The sequence below is a fragment of the Chiloscyllium punctatum genome, chromosome 35 (assembly GCF_047496795.1).
Source record: "Chiloscyllium punctatum isolate Juve2018m chromosome 35, sChiPun1.3, whole genome shotgun sequence".
Lineage (NCBI taxonomy): Eukaryota > Metazoa > Chordata > Chondrichthyes > Orectolobiformes > Hemiscylliidae > Chiloscyllium > Chiloscyllium punctatum.
In genome coordinates, this window is record NC_092773.1 from 21,457,505 (window position 1) to 21,475,892 (window position 18,388).

The window sequence follows — 18,388 nt, forward strand, 5'->3', positions numbered from 1 at the left end:
TGACCAAGCCAAATGGAACAGGAAAAGCACCACACCAGGGCAGGGATCAGCTGACGATCTAACTGGGTTCCAGCCATCCTCTCACCCTACACCCCTCCGTAATCTTCACCTTCTCTAACCTGACACCCTTCCGCAATGTCTGCAACATCCTCCAAGATCTCAGTGACTTCCTCCAGTCCTACACCCCTTCAAGATCTATGTTGCCTCCTGCACCCTACACCCCTCTGACATCTCTATCACATTCTCCATCCTACACCCTTCTGGCAGCACTATGACCTCCTCACTCAACACCACTCTGAGATCTATAAACTCCTCCAGCCTTTCAATCCTCTGACATCTCTGACCTTCTCCACCCTACACCACTCAAACATCTGTGAACTCCTCCAGTCCTGCAACTTCCAAGGTCTCTATGGCCTCCTGCAACCCTGCACCCCTCTGACATCTGTGACCTCCTCCGCCCTATGCCACTCCGAGATCTCTGTTCTCCTCCATCCTACGCTACGCTGCGGCATGGTGGCGCAGTGGTTAGCACTGCAGCCTCACAGCACCAGAGACCTGGGTTCAATTCCCACCTCAGACAACTCTCTGTGTGGAGTTTACACATTCTCCCCGTGTCTGCGTGGGTTTCCTCCAGGTGCTCCGGTTTCCTCCCACAATCCAAAAACGTGCAGGTCAGGTGAATTGGCCATGGTAAATTTCCTGTAGTGTTAGGTGAAGGGGTAAATGTGGGGGAATGGGTCTGGGTGGGTTGCGCTTCGGTGGGTCGGTGTGGACTTGTTGGGCCGAAGGGCCTGTTTCCACACTGTAATCTCATCTAATCTCTGTTCTCCTCCATCCTATGCCACCCCGAGATCTCTGTGATCTCCTTCATTCTGCACCACCCCGAGGTCTTTGTGATCTCCTCTATCTTGCACCACTCTGAGATCTGTGAACTCCTCCAGTTCTGCAACCTCCAAGATCTCTATGATCCCCAAAATCTCTGTTATCGCCTTGGTCCTGCACCCCTCTGAGATCTGTTACCTCCACCAGCCCTGCACCCCTTCAAGATCTCTGTGACCTCCTCTAGCCCTGCACCCCTCCGAGATCTCTGTGACCTCCTCTAGCCCTGTACCCCTCCGAGATCTCTGTGGCCTCCTCCAGCTCTGCACACCCCGAGATCTCTGTTATCTCTTCGACCCCTGCACCCCTCCGAGATCTCTGTGACCTCCTCCAGCTCTGCACCTCTCTGAGATCGCTGTGACCTACTCCAGCCCTGCACCCCTTCGAGATCCCAGTTACCTCCTCTCAGAGAGCCCTGCAACCTCCTCCACCCTACACTACTCCGAGATCCCTGCAACTTCCTCCACCCTACTCCACTCTGAGATCCCTGCAACGTCCTCCACCCTACACCCTTCCGAGATCTCTGTTACCTCCTCCAGCCCTGTACCCCTCCGAGATCTGTTACCTCCTCCAGCCCTACACCCCTCCGAGATCTGTGACCTCCTCCAGCCCTGTACCCCTCCGAGATCTCTGTGACCTCCTCCAGCCCTGCGCCCCTCCGAGATCTCTGTGCCCTCCTCCAGGTGTGCACCTCTCTGAGACCTGTGATCTCCTGAAGCCCTGTACCCCTCCGAGATCACTGTGGCCTCCTCCAGCCCTGCAACTACCTCCCCCAAGATCTCTGTGACATCCTGCAGCCCTACACCCCTCCGAGATCTCTGTTACCTCCTCCAGCCTTACACCCCTCTGAGATCTCTGTTACCTCCTCCAGCCCTACACCCCTCTGAGATCTGTGACATCCTCCAGCCCTACACCCCTCCGAGATCTCTGTTACCTCCTCCAGCCTTACACCCCTCTGAGATCTCTGTTACCTCCTCCAGCCCTACACCCCTCCAAGATCTCTGTGACATCCTCCAGCCCTACACCCCTCCGAGATCTCTGTTACCTCCTCCAGCCCTACACCCCTCCGAGATCTGTGACCTCCTCCAGCCCTGTACCCCTCCGAGATCTCTGTGACCTCCTCCAGCCCTGCGCCCCTCCGAGATCTCTGTGCCCTCCTCCAGGTGTGCACCTCTCTGAGACCTGTGATCTCCTGAAGCCCTGTACCCCTCCGAGATCACTGTGGCCTCCTCCAGCCCTGCAACCCCCTCCCCCAAGATCTCTGTGACATCCTCCAGCCCTACACCCCTCCGAGATCTCTGTTACCTCCTCCAGCCTTACACCCCTCTGAGATCTCTGTTACCTCCTCCAGCCCTACACCCCTCCAAGATCTCTGTGACATCCTCCAGCCCTACACCCCTCCGAGATCTCTGTTACCTCCTCCAGCCTTACACCCCTCTGAGATCTCTGTTACCTCCTCCAGCCCTACACCCCTCTGAGATCTGTGACATCCTCCAGCCCTACACCCCTCTGAGATCTCTGTTACCTCTTCCAGCCCTACACCCCTCTGAGATCTCTGTGACCTCCTCCAGCCCTACACCCCTCTGAGATCTGTGACCTCCTCTAGCGCTACACCCCTCCGATATCTCTGTTACCTCCTCCAGCCCTACACCTCTCTGAGATCTCGGTTACCTCCTCCAGCCCTACACCCCTCTGAGATCTGTGACCTCCTCCAGCCCTACACCTCTCTGAGATCTCTGTTACCTCCTCTAGCCCTACACCCCTCTGAGATCTGTGACCTCCTCCAGCCCTACACCCCTCTGAGATCTCTGTTACCTCCTCCAGCCCTACACCTCTCTGAGATCTCTGTTACCTCCTCCAGCCCTACACCCCTTTGAGAGCTCTGTGACCTCCTCCAGCCCTACACCCCTCTGAGATCTCTGTTACCTCCTCCAGCCCTACACCCCTCTGAGATCTCTGTGACCTCCTCCAGCCCTACACCCCTCTGAGATCTCTGTGACCTCCTCCAGCCCTACAACCCTCTGAGATCTGTGACCTCCTCCAGCCCTGCACCCTGTGAGATCTCTGTGACCTCCTCCAGCCCTGCACCCCTCCTGAGATCTCTGTGCCCTCCTCCAGCCCTGCACTCCCCCCGAGATTTCTGTGACCTCCTCCAGCCCTGCGCCACTCCGAGATCTCTGTGACCTCCTCCAGGTGTGCACCTCTCTGAGATCTGTGATCTCCTGAAGCCCTGAACCCCTCTGAGATCTCTGTTACCTCCTCCAGCCTTACACCCCTCTGAGATCTGTGACCTCCTCTAGCGCTACACCCCTCTGAGATCTCTGTGACCTCCTCCAGCCTTACACCCCTCTGAGATCTGTGACCTCCTCCAGCTTTACACCCCTCTGAGATCTGTTACCTCCTCCAGCCCTGCACCCCTCTGAGATCTCTGTGACCTCCTCCAGCCCTGCACCCCTCCGAGATCTGTGACCTCCTCCAGCCCTGCGCCCCTCCGAGATCTCTGTGCCCTCCTCCAGGTGTGCACCTCTCTGAGACCTGTGATCTCCTGAAGCCCTGTACCCCTCCGAGATCTCTGTGCCCTCCTCCAGGTGTGCACCTCTCTGAGACCTGTGATCTCCTGAAGCCCTGTACCCCTCCGAGATCTCTGTGACCTCCTCCAGCCCTACACCCCTCTGAGATCTGTTACCTCCTCCAGCCCTACACCCCTCTGAGATCTCTGTTACCTCCTCCAGCCCTACACCCCTCTGAGATCTCTGTGACCTCCTCCAGCCCTGCACCCCTCCGAGATCTCTGTGACCTCCTCCAGCCCTGCGCCACTCCGAGATCTCTGTGACCTCCTCCAGGTGTGCACCTCTCTGAGATCTGTGATCTCCTGAAGCCCTGAACCCCTCTGAGATCTCTGTTACCTCCTCCAGCCCTACACCCCTCTGAGATCTGTTACCTCCTCCAGCCTTACACCCCTCTGAGATCTGTGACCTCCTCCAGCTTTACACCCCTCTGAGATCTGTTACCTCCTCCAGCCCTACACCCCTCTGAGATCTGTTACCTCCTCCAGCCCTGCACCCCTCTGAGATCTCTGTGACCTCCTCCAGCTCTGCAACCCCCCCGAGATCTCTGTGACCTCCTCCAGCCCTGCACACCTCCTGAGATCTCTGTGACCTCCTCCAGCTCTGCACCCCCCCCCCACCCCGAGATCTCTGTGACCTCCTCCAGCCCTGCACACCTCCTGAGATCTCTGTGACCTCCTCCAGCCCTGTACCCCTCTGAGATCTCTGTGACCCCCTCCAGCCCTGCACCCTCCCTCCCGGGATCTCTGTGACCTCCTCCAGCCCTGCACCCCTCTGAGATCTGTGACCTCCTCCAGGCGTGCACCTCTCTGAGATCTCTATAATCTCCTCCAGCCTACACCACTCAGAGGTCCCTGCAACCTCCTCCAACCTACACTACTCCGAGATCCCTGCAACTTCCTCCACCCTACACCCTTCCAAGATCTCTGTGACCTCCTCCAGCCCTGCAACCGTCCGAGATCTCTCTCTCCTTGCACCCTGTAAGGATACAGCTCACATACCAGAGAAGAAATGGGCCTTGAAACCTTTCTTGGAGACGGTGTTGTCTGATTTAAACTCTATCCTCATATTGTTGTACTGGGATGTGATCACCTCCGGCTTCTCTGCTCCGCAGAATTTGCCATGAAGCTTGGCGTCGGCGGAGAGGCCACTGCGGACTTCGACATAGTCATATTTACAAACCTGGAAAGTAACAGATCACAGACCAATCAGATTGATACATCACCGACCACATCAATAGGTAGAATACAATATCAGGATGGATAAAGTGTGCAGCTAGATAAAAACACAGCAGGTCAAGCAGCATTAGAGGAGGAGGGGACTCGATGTTTCAGGTCAGAACCTTTCATTATGATACAATATCAACAGACTAGATCAAATTGGAGCAAGTCACCAAGCACAACAGATTCCAATCCAGCTTAATTTTACTGTAGGGATACCAATCATTGACCTAAAAGGACACAATATAGCATGGTACACTATCTAACACATAGTAATACAACAGTGCCAGTGTAAGCCACACCCTGTCCTGACTGAATTCTGACATGGAGAGGGAAGGAAGCAGTCTCTCCCCACTTAGCTCGGTGTCTCATGCACCTTTATAAACTGAAACAAGTTCAAAACTCCCAAAGCACTTCATAGAAACACCACTAAATATGACATTGAGCGGTGATCAAAAGCTTGCTGAAGGATGTAGATATTCAGGATTGTCTTTCGAAAGTAGTGAGATAGAGAGATGGAGAACTTGAGAGAGGGAATTCCAGAGCTCAGGGTCCCAGGCAGTTGAAGATGTGGCCACCAATGGTGGAGTGATTAAAATGAGGGGTTGCTCAAGAGGCCAGAATTAGAGGTGTGCAGAGATCTTGAAGGTTTCTCGGGCCTGAGGAGATTCCACAGATAGGGAGGGCCTGAGGCCATGATGGAGGATTTGACAACAAGGAAGGGAATTCAAAATCAAGACATTACTTAATGGAAAGCCAGTGTAGGTCAGTGAGTACAGGAAGAATAGGGGGAACAGAATTCGTTGAATTCCTAGTGTGGAAACAGGTCCTTCGGCCCAACAAGTCAACACCGACCCTCTGAAGACCCATTCTCCTACCCTATTACTCTACCTTTAACTCCGACTAATGCACACCTAGCCTACACATCCCTGTACACTATGGACAATTTAGCACGGCCAATCCACCTAACCTGCACATCTTTGGATTGTGGGAGACAACTGAAGCGCCCAGAGGAAATGCACGGAGACATGGGGAGAACATGCAAACTCCACACAGACAGTTGCTCGGGGTGGAATTGAACGCAGGTACAATTTGAGTTGAGACACAAAACACGGAGATTTGGATAAGGTCAAGTTTACGGAGGCTAGAATGTGCAAGACCTGTTGGGAATGCAGTGGAATAGTCAAAGTGGAGAAGTAATAAAGGTGTAAATGAGGGTTTCGGATGCAGACGAGCAGAAAATGGACGAAAGTTCTTGAAAAAGACAATCTTCCTGATGGCACAAGCATGAATCAGGAGCTGACCTTGGGGCTAAAGATACAGATGGTTTAATCTCAACAGTTGCTGGGGAGATGAATGGAGTCAGTAGCTAGAGGATGAAGTCTGGAGTGGAGACTGAGAACAGTGCTGAGAACAGAGTATGATGACGGATGCATGCTACACTCCCCTGGTCATCGAAGGTGTGATTCATTGCTGCACAACATTTCCAAGGGCTAAGGCTATTCATCTGTCAGGGTTATATATCCTTCCCTTCCTTCTCTGAGTTCTCACTTTGTTCAATGCAGTGTGCCAGTGCAGGGTGAGAGGGAATGGGCAACTCTGTTGTCCTCAGGAGGTGTGTGACAATTTGCTGTTCTCTAATCATCAGCAATTGAACCTTCTTTCTTCCATTGATTTCTTGTACTCTTGGGGTCTCTGTTCGGCTGTGTAGTGCTTCGGGTGGGTGCCTTGACTCCAATAAGCCAGCAGCCATTGCTGATGGTACAGTGAGCCGTGTCTCAGCAGGGGTTGCACTCACACAGCAGAGGTGCAAGGTTGTGGGTACATGCCCCAGCATCAAAATCCAGGCTGCCACTCCCATACTGAGATAGTGACACTGGTCAAACAGGCCAGAAGATGAGGTGTTAAACCAAGAGCCCTTATCTGCCTACTCAGAAATGTACTGCTTTGCAGCATTCTCCAACAAGAACAGGGGACATCTCCCCATGTTATGACCTATATTTATTCCACAGGCAACATTACAAACAAAAACAAAAACGGATTAATCTGGTCATTGGTCGCTGCTTTTCCCACTTCGCCAGTGACCACACTTCATTCCCACAGCACGTTGAGATATGTGCAAATCACTACCCAAATGCAGGTCTTTGGCTCATCTCGCACTGGCCTTTGCTCTGAGTAAATACTCACATCATTGCCTTCGATCTCAAAGAACTCAAACTGGAGGGAGATGCGATACTGGGTCGGTGCCACGACTTGCCAGACACAGTTCTTGTTGGGTGGGTATTCCTTGGGCCACCCTGGGCTGGTTATGGAGCCATTTAGCTTTGTCAGGAAACCACCACACGCGGCTGCAATTAATAAAACACCATTACTCCAGTAAAAAGCAGAATTTGCAGCAGGAATTCTGTTTCCAAAAGAGAACATCTTCCAGCTGGGCAAATACAGCCCAATTACTACATACCAGAGGGAGGTCTGGCACTAAACACTTTGCAGTAATTGAGTTTTTTAAAAATTCCTCCTTGTTTGCTTATTCCTTATATCTCCATCTCGAGGCTCAGTCACCCTGTTCCCAAGTAATTTAGTACCAAACTCTCGCCCACTTATCGCCCACACCAAGCATTTAATTTACATTCACTGACACACTCAGACACACTGGCTTCAGGGCAGTGCACAATGCTGCTCGCTGCTGGCCAACAAGTTTTTCTGCTGTGCTTCTGTGGCATCGGAGGATGGGGCATGACTCTCCCAACCACTATCTGCACCTTCAACACTCAATGGTAACATTGAACCTGGCATCAGAGCACTTAAAGCACTGGGGGTGGCACATTCCAGCAAGGAGCATCTCAATTCTAGGATGATGGCTGTCTTTGGCCTCAGCTTCTCTCCCACATCCATCAGAAAAGGCATTCACCCTCCTCTCCCCTTTCAAAGTTCTCTCTTTGATTTGCACCGCATAATGGGGGATGGAAGAATATTGGGATTATTGAAGGACTACTAATCCAGAGACCTGGATGTTTTGGAGGCCAGGTTCAAATCCCACCTTAAAGCTTGGGGCATTCAAATTCAACAAACCAATCAGGAATAAAACCTGAGACTCATTAATAATGATGGCAAAACTACTGGATTGCCCAATAAAAGCAAATGGATTCACTGGTTCCCATGAGGGAAGGAAATATGGTTTACATGCATCTCCAAACAGACAGCAACACAGTGCACTCTTAACTCATCCCCAAAAAGAGTTGAAACAAAATCCCTCTCTTTCTCACCTTCACAGCTTCTCTTGTCGTTTGCCAGCTCGTAGCCAGGATCACAGGCACACTTGTAACTGCCCAGTGTGTTAACGCAGCGTTGCTCACACCCACCATTGTCAGGCCGGGAGCACTCGTCCACCTCTAGAATAAAGATAACAAAGAGATCAGCACCAGTTGTGTCTGTGTAGAAACTCCCTGTAACTACACGTAGAGAAGAATGGATCATTTTGCTTTTCACTGAAGGGTAAAAAGGGCAACCACCCAGATAGAGAGGAAAATCCAAAATAGGAGCCCCTCTTTCCGTTTCCACTGCTGAGAGCTGGTGTTTCAGTCTTCTTTACCCTATTTACTGATAGGAGGCAGCAATGCTAGCTCAGGCAGGCAAACCAACTCCCTGGCTTGGGTGATACCACTGACATGTGGCTTTGCTAGGAACACTGATGATTCCACATCCCCGACATGTATATATTGCAGGAAGAGTGCACCCAGTTGATCCAGAGATCAATGGTATATTTCAATGGTCGCTTTCCCACCAAATGCAAGCAGTCTCCCTGATGATGCTGAATGCTTTGAAAGGCTGATTATCCTTCCCTGGCAAGTTCTATCCACTCCCTGTTTTCCGTGGAAGGCTCCCTCATCTAAGGTGAGCCAAAGATTTGCATCCTGATGACACAGAGAACAGGAACAGCTTGTCCCTGGGGAAGGCCAGAGTTGGTTTTACTCCGGTCCTGAATCACGCTTTCAAACAGAAATTTGGGGTGATATTTGCCTTTTTATTCCTTCCCATCAGCATGTTTAGTCACCTGAGGTACTGCCTTTAAACTTCTGTGAAGTTTCCTTTCATAATCCTTGATATGTTCTGTGGACTTTAATACAAAATGCAGGGTGTGGCAGATCTTTATTTTTTGCTCTGTAAACTAAGGAGTCCTAAATTTTGCAACACTCTATAATTATTTGTACACTTCAATGTTCATAACTGTGCAACCCTTTAAGTATGTTGTACTTAATTTTTATTTTAATGATTGCCTATAACTATGTCTGTAATTATATCTATTGTTATGTCTATAATGTTGCGTCTATTGTTGTCTCTAATTATGATTACTTATTTTATTTGTATCATCACCACAATTCGGCACCTGCTGCCATGATTTTTCAATCATTCAAATAGCTGCTTATCTATCTCTGTTCTTCCACAGTAGTTAGGCTGATTCTACCAAACCCCCTTCCCCCAGCTTATCAACTTCCTTTTGCGATTTCTGCATTACCTCCAGTGCTTCTCTTTCGACAGAAAGAAGCCACAGGGACTTAGTGGTTAGCACTGCTGTCTCACAGTGTCAGGGACCTGGGTTCAATTCAAGCCTCAGGTGACTGTCTGTGTGGAGTTTGCACGTTCTCCCCACGTATGCATGGGTTTCTGCCCACAGTCCAAAGATGCGCAGTTCAGGTGGATTGGCTATGCTAAATTGCCCATAGTATTCTGCTATGTGTAGGTTAGGTGCATTAGTCAGGGGTAAACGTAGGGTGGGGGAATGAGTCTGTTTGGAGGATTGGTGTGGACTTGTTGGGCCAAATGGACGTTTCCACACTGTAGGAAATCTATGAGGCAAGAATTGCAAAGTAATTCACATGCAGCCTGACTTACGCATATTTGTACCATTCCTATTGAAGTCTGTGCACCTCAAAGTAAACCCCATGATTTTGTTTGCATCAGAATGTTTTGCTTTTTTCTCTCTTTATTTTCTATGGTGTAGACTGTGCTTTGTCTTCTCTTACCTAAAGCTGACTTGCTGCTCAACTTCCCAGTCTGCACATTTAAAAGCCTTCCTGCCCTTGTCATCAGTGTTACAACTGGCGCCATTCGTAACTTTTGATAATGCTCAAATAATCTTGTGTGTGGTACCTTAATAAAAATGTGATTGAAGTCCATATAAACTTAATCTACTGCATTTCCCTATTGATTCTGTCTATTACCACCCGAGATTGTACCATGCTGGGATTGTCCCAGCATGACTGTCCCCTTTGAAATGCAAGCTATTTCTTCCTATCTTCTCCATGATCTCATCAACTGCTCAGTTGAACCTTAACTCAAATGCTCTCCACTGCAAATGCTAAGCTTATAAGGCTTGCCAACAGAACGCTGATTGATGCTGCTTAAGTAGAAATAGGGAGGACAATTCCAAATTGTTTTAGGGCTATGAAAGGTAGGCCCTAGAAGCTAGCATGTTTTCTCTAACGAGTATTTTGTAACATGTTCATAATCAGCAAGCAATGAGTAAAAGTGGAATCGGTCTGTGTACCCACCTTTGAAGAAGTTTGCGGAGAAGCCTGCTTTGTTAATGGACCCATCCGACACAAATTTCATCCACAATTTGTTGGAGCTCGACTTGATATCGTCAGGCTTGTCGTAGCCACAGTAACGGCCAATCAGAGGGCTGTCATCAGTGCTTCCATCACGGACCTCGAGGTAGTCGTACGCACAGCTATCGTGTCTCTCAATCTGCACGGGGAGTAAAACAGCTCTAGAGTTTGCGAGTGAAGCTTCAGCAGAACTGGTGTACGCGCACACACTGAAAAAACACACTGCATACACACAGGCACAGCCCAAATTATAGTACACTGTGCACACATTCAAATGTCAGACTCACACGTCACCCATGCACACAGCAGACAGACTCTATACTGAAACACACTCACACAGGTCAAACCGTACAACATACAACGCACGCAGTGCACGCATTTGATGATATATCTATGACACATACACGAAGCCAGTGGTGCCAGAGTTAAAGTGGTGAACTGTCGTATCTGAGCAGCTGGTAACTATAGGCTGGAAGGGAGAGATTAGAGATTGATGCAGTGTCTTAAATCCTGAGGTCAATTCAATACATTGCGGTGAGCTGTCAACTGTCTGAGCAAATTACTGTCTGTCATCACTCGTTCAGCATTCTTGAGCAGAACTGGAGCTTATCCCATTAAGTTAGTCACTGACAGGATCTGGTCTGCACCAACATACCAAATATCCTTTCCCTTTCCTAGATACTAATGAAGGAATGGATTCAGTTTGATAACCGCAACAGATCCCATGGCTCCATTTCAAAGAAGAGCATGGGAGTTCCCCCAGGGTCCTGCTCACTATTAATCCCATATCCATCATCATCAAAACAGACAGACCAGTCACTAATACACTGTTGTTTGCTGAACCTTGCTGTGTGCACAGCAGCTGCTGCATTTCACTTATGTTTGAAGCCGACTACAATTCAATGGTACTGAATTGGAAAGTATTTGAACTTAAATTGAGTCAATTATTTGGATTTGAGGTTGGAAATTGAGAATTCAGTTAACTCAACCTGACAGTGTATGATCTATAGGCTTTCATGCAAAACTGAGTGCCCAATAGACCTTTCAATTTTATGGTGTGAAAGAAAAAAGCCTGCAGTTTGTAAGTGAATCCCAGGAGGAGTTGCCGCTTACAGGATGGGACAACAGATCTGCAGTGGCAACATCTGATTAGTGATAATGACAGAAAATCCACTTCGTTGTAAGCACACTCTCTATACACAACATGTGTCACAGCAAGTCCAATAAAGCAGCATTGATAAAGGCAACATGGAAATCAGCAATAATGTTGATTTCTGGGTGAAGTGATGTGATAACCAATGACTTTTCATACCTAGCCACCTTGTTTTAATCCACGTTGATGGCACAGTGTGAGAAATGACTTTTGAAAATTGAAACCTACCTCAAATGACTGAAAGCTGAGCCCAACATGGAAGCTGTCAGAGACTCTTATCCTCCAAATGCAGACTTTAGATGGCCTGTAGTCATCAGGGTAATTTGGAGACTGTATCTGTCCGAGATCCTTATTGATATCCCCACCACAAATGGCTGAAATTTAAACACAAGAAAACGTAGCACACTCAGCACTTGCAGCTGCAGTTTTGCTCGGCCTCTATATAATCAATCATTACAGGAGAGTTGAAGTGAACATTGAGTGACAGATGGACAAGGAAGTGCTAAAGTGATGAAGCATGGCACCTGCCCTCCAAAGGTTACCTGGAACTCCTGCTATTTGATTACAACAGTAACCCCTCCCACTAAGTGCTGAATGAGGAATGCTGAAGGACTGATTAAATAGCACAAAACAGAGTGACACTGTTCTGGCTCAGGTAAGGAGACAGATGGAAGCCTGATGACCTTGTGTTAAGCAGCCCCTCCAGGAGAATAGGGAGGATGGTGGAAGTATGTCTGGTGTCCAGTCTTAGGCACTAAGGCAACAGACAGCACCATCTTTCTAGAGCAAAGCACAAATGGAAATCTAAACAACTGGTCACAATGTCTTGTCCTACCTTTTACAACTGGCTCGATCTTAGGTTGCAAAGTCATTAAGGCACAAGAAGAGGAGGCTTGGCCCAAACAGTCTCAATCCAGTTTCAACTTCCATTTCTCCTTGGCCACTGTCCCTCCCTATCGCAGCAATCTCCTCTTCCAGGCCCATGCTCCATCCCCGCTTCCAAAAAGTCTGGTATCGAGAGCGCTCTCTGATTTGAAAAGCTTCATTATTAGCAACCATGATTCTAGCTGCCTGGGTCTTGAGGTCTGAGATTTCCTTGCTAAACCCATCCACCATTCAATCCCTCTCTGCATTTCTCTCTCAAGCATTCCCACTCCTCCAAACTAGTAATTAAACACTTTGAAAAAGTCCAGACTTGTTCCATTATTTCCTGGGATTTGAACCACATAGACACATTGAGGCTCAAAGTCAAATGCAACTGTGAAACTTGAGATTGATCTATTTTTCTTGATTCATTCATGGGATATGGGGGTCACTGGCTTGGCCTGCATTTATTGTCTATCCCAAGTTGCCTTTGAGAAGGTGGTGGTGATGTGCCTTCTTCCTGTTACTGTTATGGGATTACTGTTGTAATCAAAAAACAGGTAAATGGACATAATATGCAAATGATAATGACTGAACTGAATTGTGGTCGGACTTGAAGGCTGAATGGCCTCCTCCTGTGACAATTTCTGCACTTGACTCTGAAGTTACAGCTGTACATACTGGTAACAGTCTGATTGGAGACTGCTACAGAGTCAGAGCTGCATGCAATTCAGGTTAACTATATGCGAGTTCTTCCCCTCAGCACGTCATCTTTGTTAAACACTCCTGGACTTTCAAAAAGACCCAATTAGTGAGAGAAATAAAACGAGAAAGACATGTAAAAATTGACAGCACTCTTTTTAATAGCCTGTGCAAAGAACAGAGTTGCAAACTAATAATTAAACCCTTTGAAAAAGTCCAGAATTGTTTCATTATTTCCTTAGATTTGTACCGCACTAGACGCATTCCTACCCCATCTGGCATTGAGCTACTTGGCCTGCACAGGAAATAAAACTCCTGGTGATTTTTCTCCTGTGTATGAAGTTACTTTGAGCTATGCAGCAGCCCTATGGCTATCACAGCGCTGCCTGATTACTGATCCTTGGGTCTGGATTGGGAGGGGAAGGGTGCCTCCCCCCAGACAAACCTTAGGCTCTTCATATTCTGCATTCTGATTTTCTTCCACAGTTTCTTTTAAATGAATCCTCCCTGTCTCTTCTCTCTGCCTCAGCCCACTCAGTACCCATCCACTAGTGAGTTGTGTGGGGATAGCATACCCAGGGACACTTGCACCAGTTGCACTCAGAATCTGGGCCAAATAACCTGACATGAATTTGGACAGTGACTAATCCACCACATGCTGTAAAACACAGCTTGCTGCCGTCATGCTGGTCGTACTGAGATCCAGGTGTAACTGTATATGACAATCAAATAAACACAAACCTTTACTCATACTGGGGGCAGAAATGACAGGTTTTTCCTCATTGGGCTCCACCCTCCAACACCCACCCATTTTCAAATTGTATCCCTTGATTCTCTCACTCTGCACTAACACTTGTCTAGTCCCTTCCTAATAAACTTACTCAATGCCTCCTTGCAAATGGCTGATTTTGAGCAGCTCACTGAGAGTAGAAAAATGATCTGCATTCTGCTGTTGTCTCTCATATACACGGGAACTAAGCTGACTCTTTTTATGCATTCTTTCAGGGGATGTTGGCGATATTGGCAAGGTTAACATTTACTGCCCATCTCAAGGGAAATTCGTCATGGGCAGCAAATGCCAACCTTGACAATAAAACCAACATCCCATGAAAGAACAAAGGGAAAAAAAGTTGCCCGTGAACTGAGAGGCTTGCTAAGTCTTTTTATTTTAAAGGAGACAGGCTTTTCATTTCAGTCTTATTTAGTGAAATTAAATTGCAACAATTGTGGGATTTGAACCCATACTCCAAATGTATGGGTCTGAACCTTGGGGTTACAAATATTACCATTACACCACCATATTCTTGGCTGCACATACTTCCCTGCTCTTGTGTAGTGCCACTGAATTGGCAGGAATCCCGACAGGGAATGGTGCTTACAGCCCTGAGTGCCCAGCTGGAACACCTCCTTGTGGATCACCAGAGTGCAATCACACCATCTCTCGTAGCCATTACTGGAATTCTGGGGACTAAAACAGCAGGCAAGTGGGATGGCACATCAATATCACCCAAACATTCAGGAGGTCACCTTTTAACAGGCAGGAGAGTGCCCAACAAACTTGTCATCCCAAAACAGGCCATTTGGCCTGAACGGTCCAACTTCAATGTTTGCCTCACACAAAGCCTCTTCCCACAATAAAGCAAAAATGCCCAGTAATATTGAATATCCCCTTTGTGGAGTACAGATAGGTCACACTTTCTTCTCAGTTCCCAGGGAGGACAACTAAGTAGGGAAGAAAGAATATCCGTGATTACCCTCATACACGGCGGAGAATCCTTTGCCAACCCAGCTGCTGCTGCTGCGGAACTCAATCCACAGGCGGCTATCCGTGGAGATGAGAGAGGCAGGAACTTTATCTCCGCAGAATCTGCCTGAAGACAGAAAGAGAGAAACATACACTTAAGTGATCGGGTTAACCACAAGCACAAGAATTCATTGTGGGCTGTCATTGCATTGAACCTTAATCAATGCTTCTCTCAATTCCTCTGTCAATTCTCAAGTTGTTAAAGGAATTGCTGAATATCAGAGCTGGAGGACTGAGTACAGCTCTGGTTACTGCACCATATGAAAGAGTAATTACACAAGACATGGCATAGAAGAAATTTACAAGGATGTTACTTGGGCTGGAGAATTTTAGTTACAGGACAGATTGAATTGGGTAGAACTATTTTTTTTTAAACAGATGAAATTAAGGGTCATGTATAAAAATATTCATAGTTTAGATAGAATGGAGAGAATTCCTGTTGGTTGAGGGGTCCATAAACCACTGGTGTAATTTTAAATTGAGAATGTTAAAAATCACACAACACCAGATTATAGTCCAACAGGTTTATTTGGAAGGACAACCTTTCGGAGTGCTGCTCCTTCATCAGGTAGCTAGTGAGGCAGGATCATAGGACACAGAATTTATAGCAAAAGATCATAGTGTGACACAACTGATGCAATCCATTGAATAAACCTACACTGCTGTTAAGTTTCATCGTGTCATACAACTGATGGGATATATTGAACAAACCTAGATTGCTGTTAAGTGTAATCTAAATTTAAATTGAGAGGGAGATGACAATTGGAGGGAAACACATTTTTTTAAACCTGAAGTGTTGGTGGTCTGAAACACACTGCATGAAAGGATGGTCAAGGGAGAAACCCTCAACACATGTAAGAACATTGTTAAACGATCACAATTTTTCGAAGCATTTGCATACCATAATTCACAAGTCTATGCACCAAGAGAAATAAGGTTGGATGGCAAGTTGTCACTCAGCACACATGCAGGAGTGGCCTCCTGCTCTGCTGTAAATTCTAATGATTTTGATGCTGAATGAAAGACAAGCACTGACCCAGGGAAATCTTTGCTGTTTAGTATGCATTTGACAAACAAATCCAGGGAGATAGGGTCTTGAGTTACCATCTCATACAGAGATGCACCTTATCACCGCTATATTGAAAGATCAGCCAAAGCAAAAACACACAGCGACAACAACAGACAGAGGCTGCTTCTAGCAAAGGTGAAGCCAAAACGAACATGCTGAGACAGTGAAACAGGTCTCAACACAGTAGTGGTGCTGCTGTGCCAAATCATCAGATATAGACAGAGAAGCAATTTCATTGTCATAAAAGGGCAAGAAATTAATTCAGCTGGGATTTAAAACGGAATTTGAAGATATCATATTAATTCTCAGCTTCTCAACGTTATTGGAGGTGAAAAGCCAACAAATATCCATCCTCCACCCCAAACACTCCCGGGCTCTGTCTTCTGCTGAAGTATGGCTTCTGGCCAAATTGTTTAGCCTCACAATTCTCAGATCACCCGAATGCTGCGCTCAGCCACAGAAACTCTGAATTACTGACCCCTCCACAGCTTATGGGATGTCAATGTTGATTGTGGCTGCCAGCCTTTTGACTGCAGTAAAGGGGTCCGGACAAGTAGCTTGACAGGTTGCCAGGAGATTATTCACTGCCACACTATCCCTCTGAACCAGAAGGGAGAACAGTCAGAACCTGTGGTATGAACACCCACTCAAATTCATAGTCAATTTGTAATAACAAGCTCTGAGGGTACAAAGGCGTTTGGAACATCAAATCCACTCGCTTACTGCACCTTTTATCCAATATTTGACAGGGAGAAAGTGAGGACTGCAGATGCTGGAGACCAGAGTTGAAAAATGTGGTGCTGGAAAAACACAGCAGGCCAGGCAGCACCCGAGGAGCAGGAGAATCAATGTTTCAGGCATAAGCTAAAGAAGGGCTTATGCCCGAAATGTCGATTCTCCTGCTCTTCAGATGCTGCCTGGCCTGCTGTGTTTTTCCAGCACTACATTTTTCAACTCCAATATGTGACAGGCTTCCTCCAACTCGGCTCATTATTACCTCACTATTGCTAGCTGGGTTACCCAGACTCAATCATCACCTTGCCGTGCTTTTGCTATCTGGGGCCTGGGCTTTGAAATACCAAGAAACAAATGCTTTGTCTCAATCAAAGTGCGTTCTCGAAGGGACATCAGTCCCACATTGGTACTTTGCCAGGGGTTGACAGGAGTTGAGCGATTGGTGATTTGCATTGGTACCCATGAACAACCTCCCACCCGCCATACCTCACCCCAGGAAGATCAGAGCAACCGGCATGGCAATAGTGGGAACACTATCACTCTAGTCACACCTTTCTAAATTAGAAATATGGGAAACAGGAACAAATGGAGACCATCTGGTCCATCAAGCCTGCTCTGCCATTTAACTGGGTCATAGCTGACCTACCTCAATGCCATTTTCCTGCACTATCTCCAAATCCCTTGCTATCTTTAATATATCAAAAGCTATCAACTTCAGTCTTGAACATTAGGATGGAGCATCCACAGCCCTTTGGTGTAGAGAATTCCAAAGATTGACTGCCCTCTGAGTGAAGCAATTCCTCTTCATCCCACCTAAAATGGCCAACTTCTTAGTGTGAGGTTGTGTTCCCTGGTTAAGGACTGCACAGCAGCCCTTGCTCAGCCAGGTGGTAAAATCCATGCTGCATCTACCCTGTCGAGCTGTGTGAGTATTTTGAATGCTTCAAGGAGATCACATTTCATTCTTCTAAACAGTTACAGTCTCCTCAATCCCTCTTGGACTTGAACATACATTGCCCATGCGTCCACTGGTGCCATGCCGCAATACAGAATGACAGGAGTATATTCAGCATGAGCATTACAACATTCTATGATGATAAATTTTACAGATAGAGATCAGTACTTCTGATGGATCTATCAGTGCACTGGCTGCCAGTCCACAATCCTGTGCCAAACAAGGCACATGCCATGTCAAATGAAGCTCGGCACTAGCTTTTCTCGAAAGCTGACACTGACAGGTGCACTAGAAGATTTTAAAAACAATGAGCAGATTTTAAACACAGAAACTGGGTGCTAAACGCCGTGATCGAACTCCACATTGCCAAGAATTCTCACCTAGCTGTGGCAAGGATACTAAAAGCTGCCTATTATACCTCCATTTAAGATATGTCTCAAGCTGTCAACTGCCTACGGGTTGTGATATAGTCAATTTTAATTCAAGGAGGAGCAGAGATTGAAAATGAGCATGGGTTTGAAGAACTGAAAGTTTTTTTTTTAATCCATGTGGGTGTCGCTGGCTAGGCTAGCATTTATGGCTCACCCTGAACTACCCTTTCTGAATTGCTCTCGAGGAGGTGTTCAGGAGCCATCTGAGTAACTTGCATTTCAGAGGGCTGTGAAGAGTTAATCATATTCCTGTGGATCTGGGGTCCCCTATGGGCCAGACCAGGTAACAACAGCTGATTCCTCCACTCAAGCAACTGGCTGTTTACAACAATCCAGTGTACTATTAGTGAGACCACGATTTCATTCTTCATTTATTAATCAATTGAGTGCAAATTCCCCT

General features: G+C 47.3%; 1 protein-coding gene across 2 annotated transcripts in view; it reads right to left on the reverse strand.

Annotated features, from left to right (window-relative positions):
• Window positions 1-18,388, reverse strand: part of LOC140459761 (bone morphogenetic protein 1-like) — a 130,065-nt gene that overhangs the window by 8,400 nt on the left and 103,277 nt on the right. For both annotated transcript variants that reach the window (XM_072554264.1, XM_072554265.1), the window contains exons 11-16: window positions 14,749-14,865; window positions 11,657-11,802; window positions 10,219-10,414; window positions 7,933-8,058; window positions 6,854-7,014; window positions 4,448-4,628 (exon numbers count right to left, since the gene is read on the reverse strand). In XM_072554264.1, the coding sequence (XP_072410365.1) occupies window positions 4,448-4,628; window positions 6,854-7,014; window positions 7,933-8,058; window positions 10,219-10,414; window positions 11,657-11,802; window positions 14,749-14,865 (927 nt within the window). The remainder of the gene's footprint in view (window positions 1-4,447; window positions 4,629-6,853; window positions 7,015-7,932; window positions 8,059-10,218; window positions 10,415-11,656; window positions 11,803-14,748; window positions 14,866-18,388) is intronic.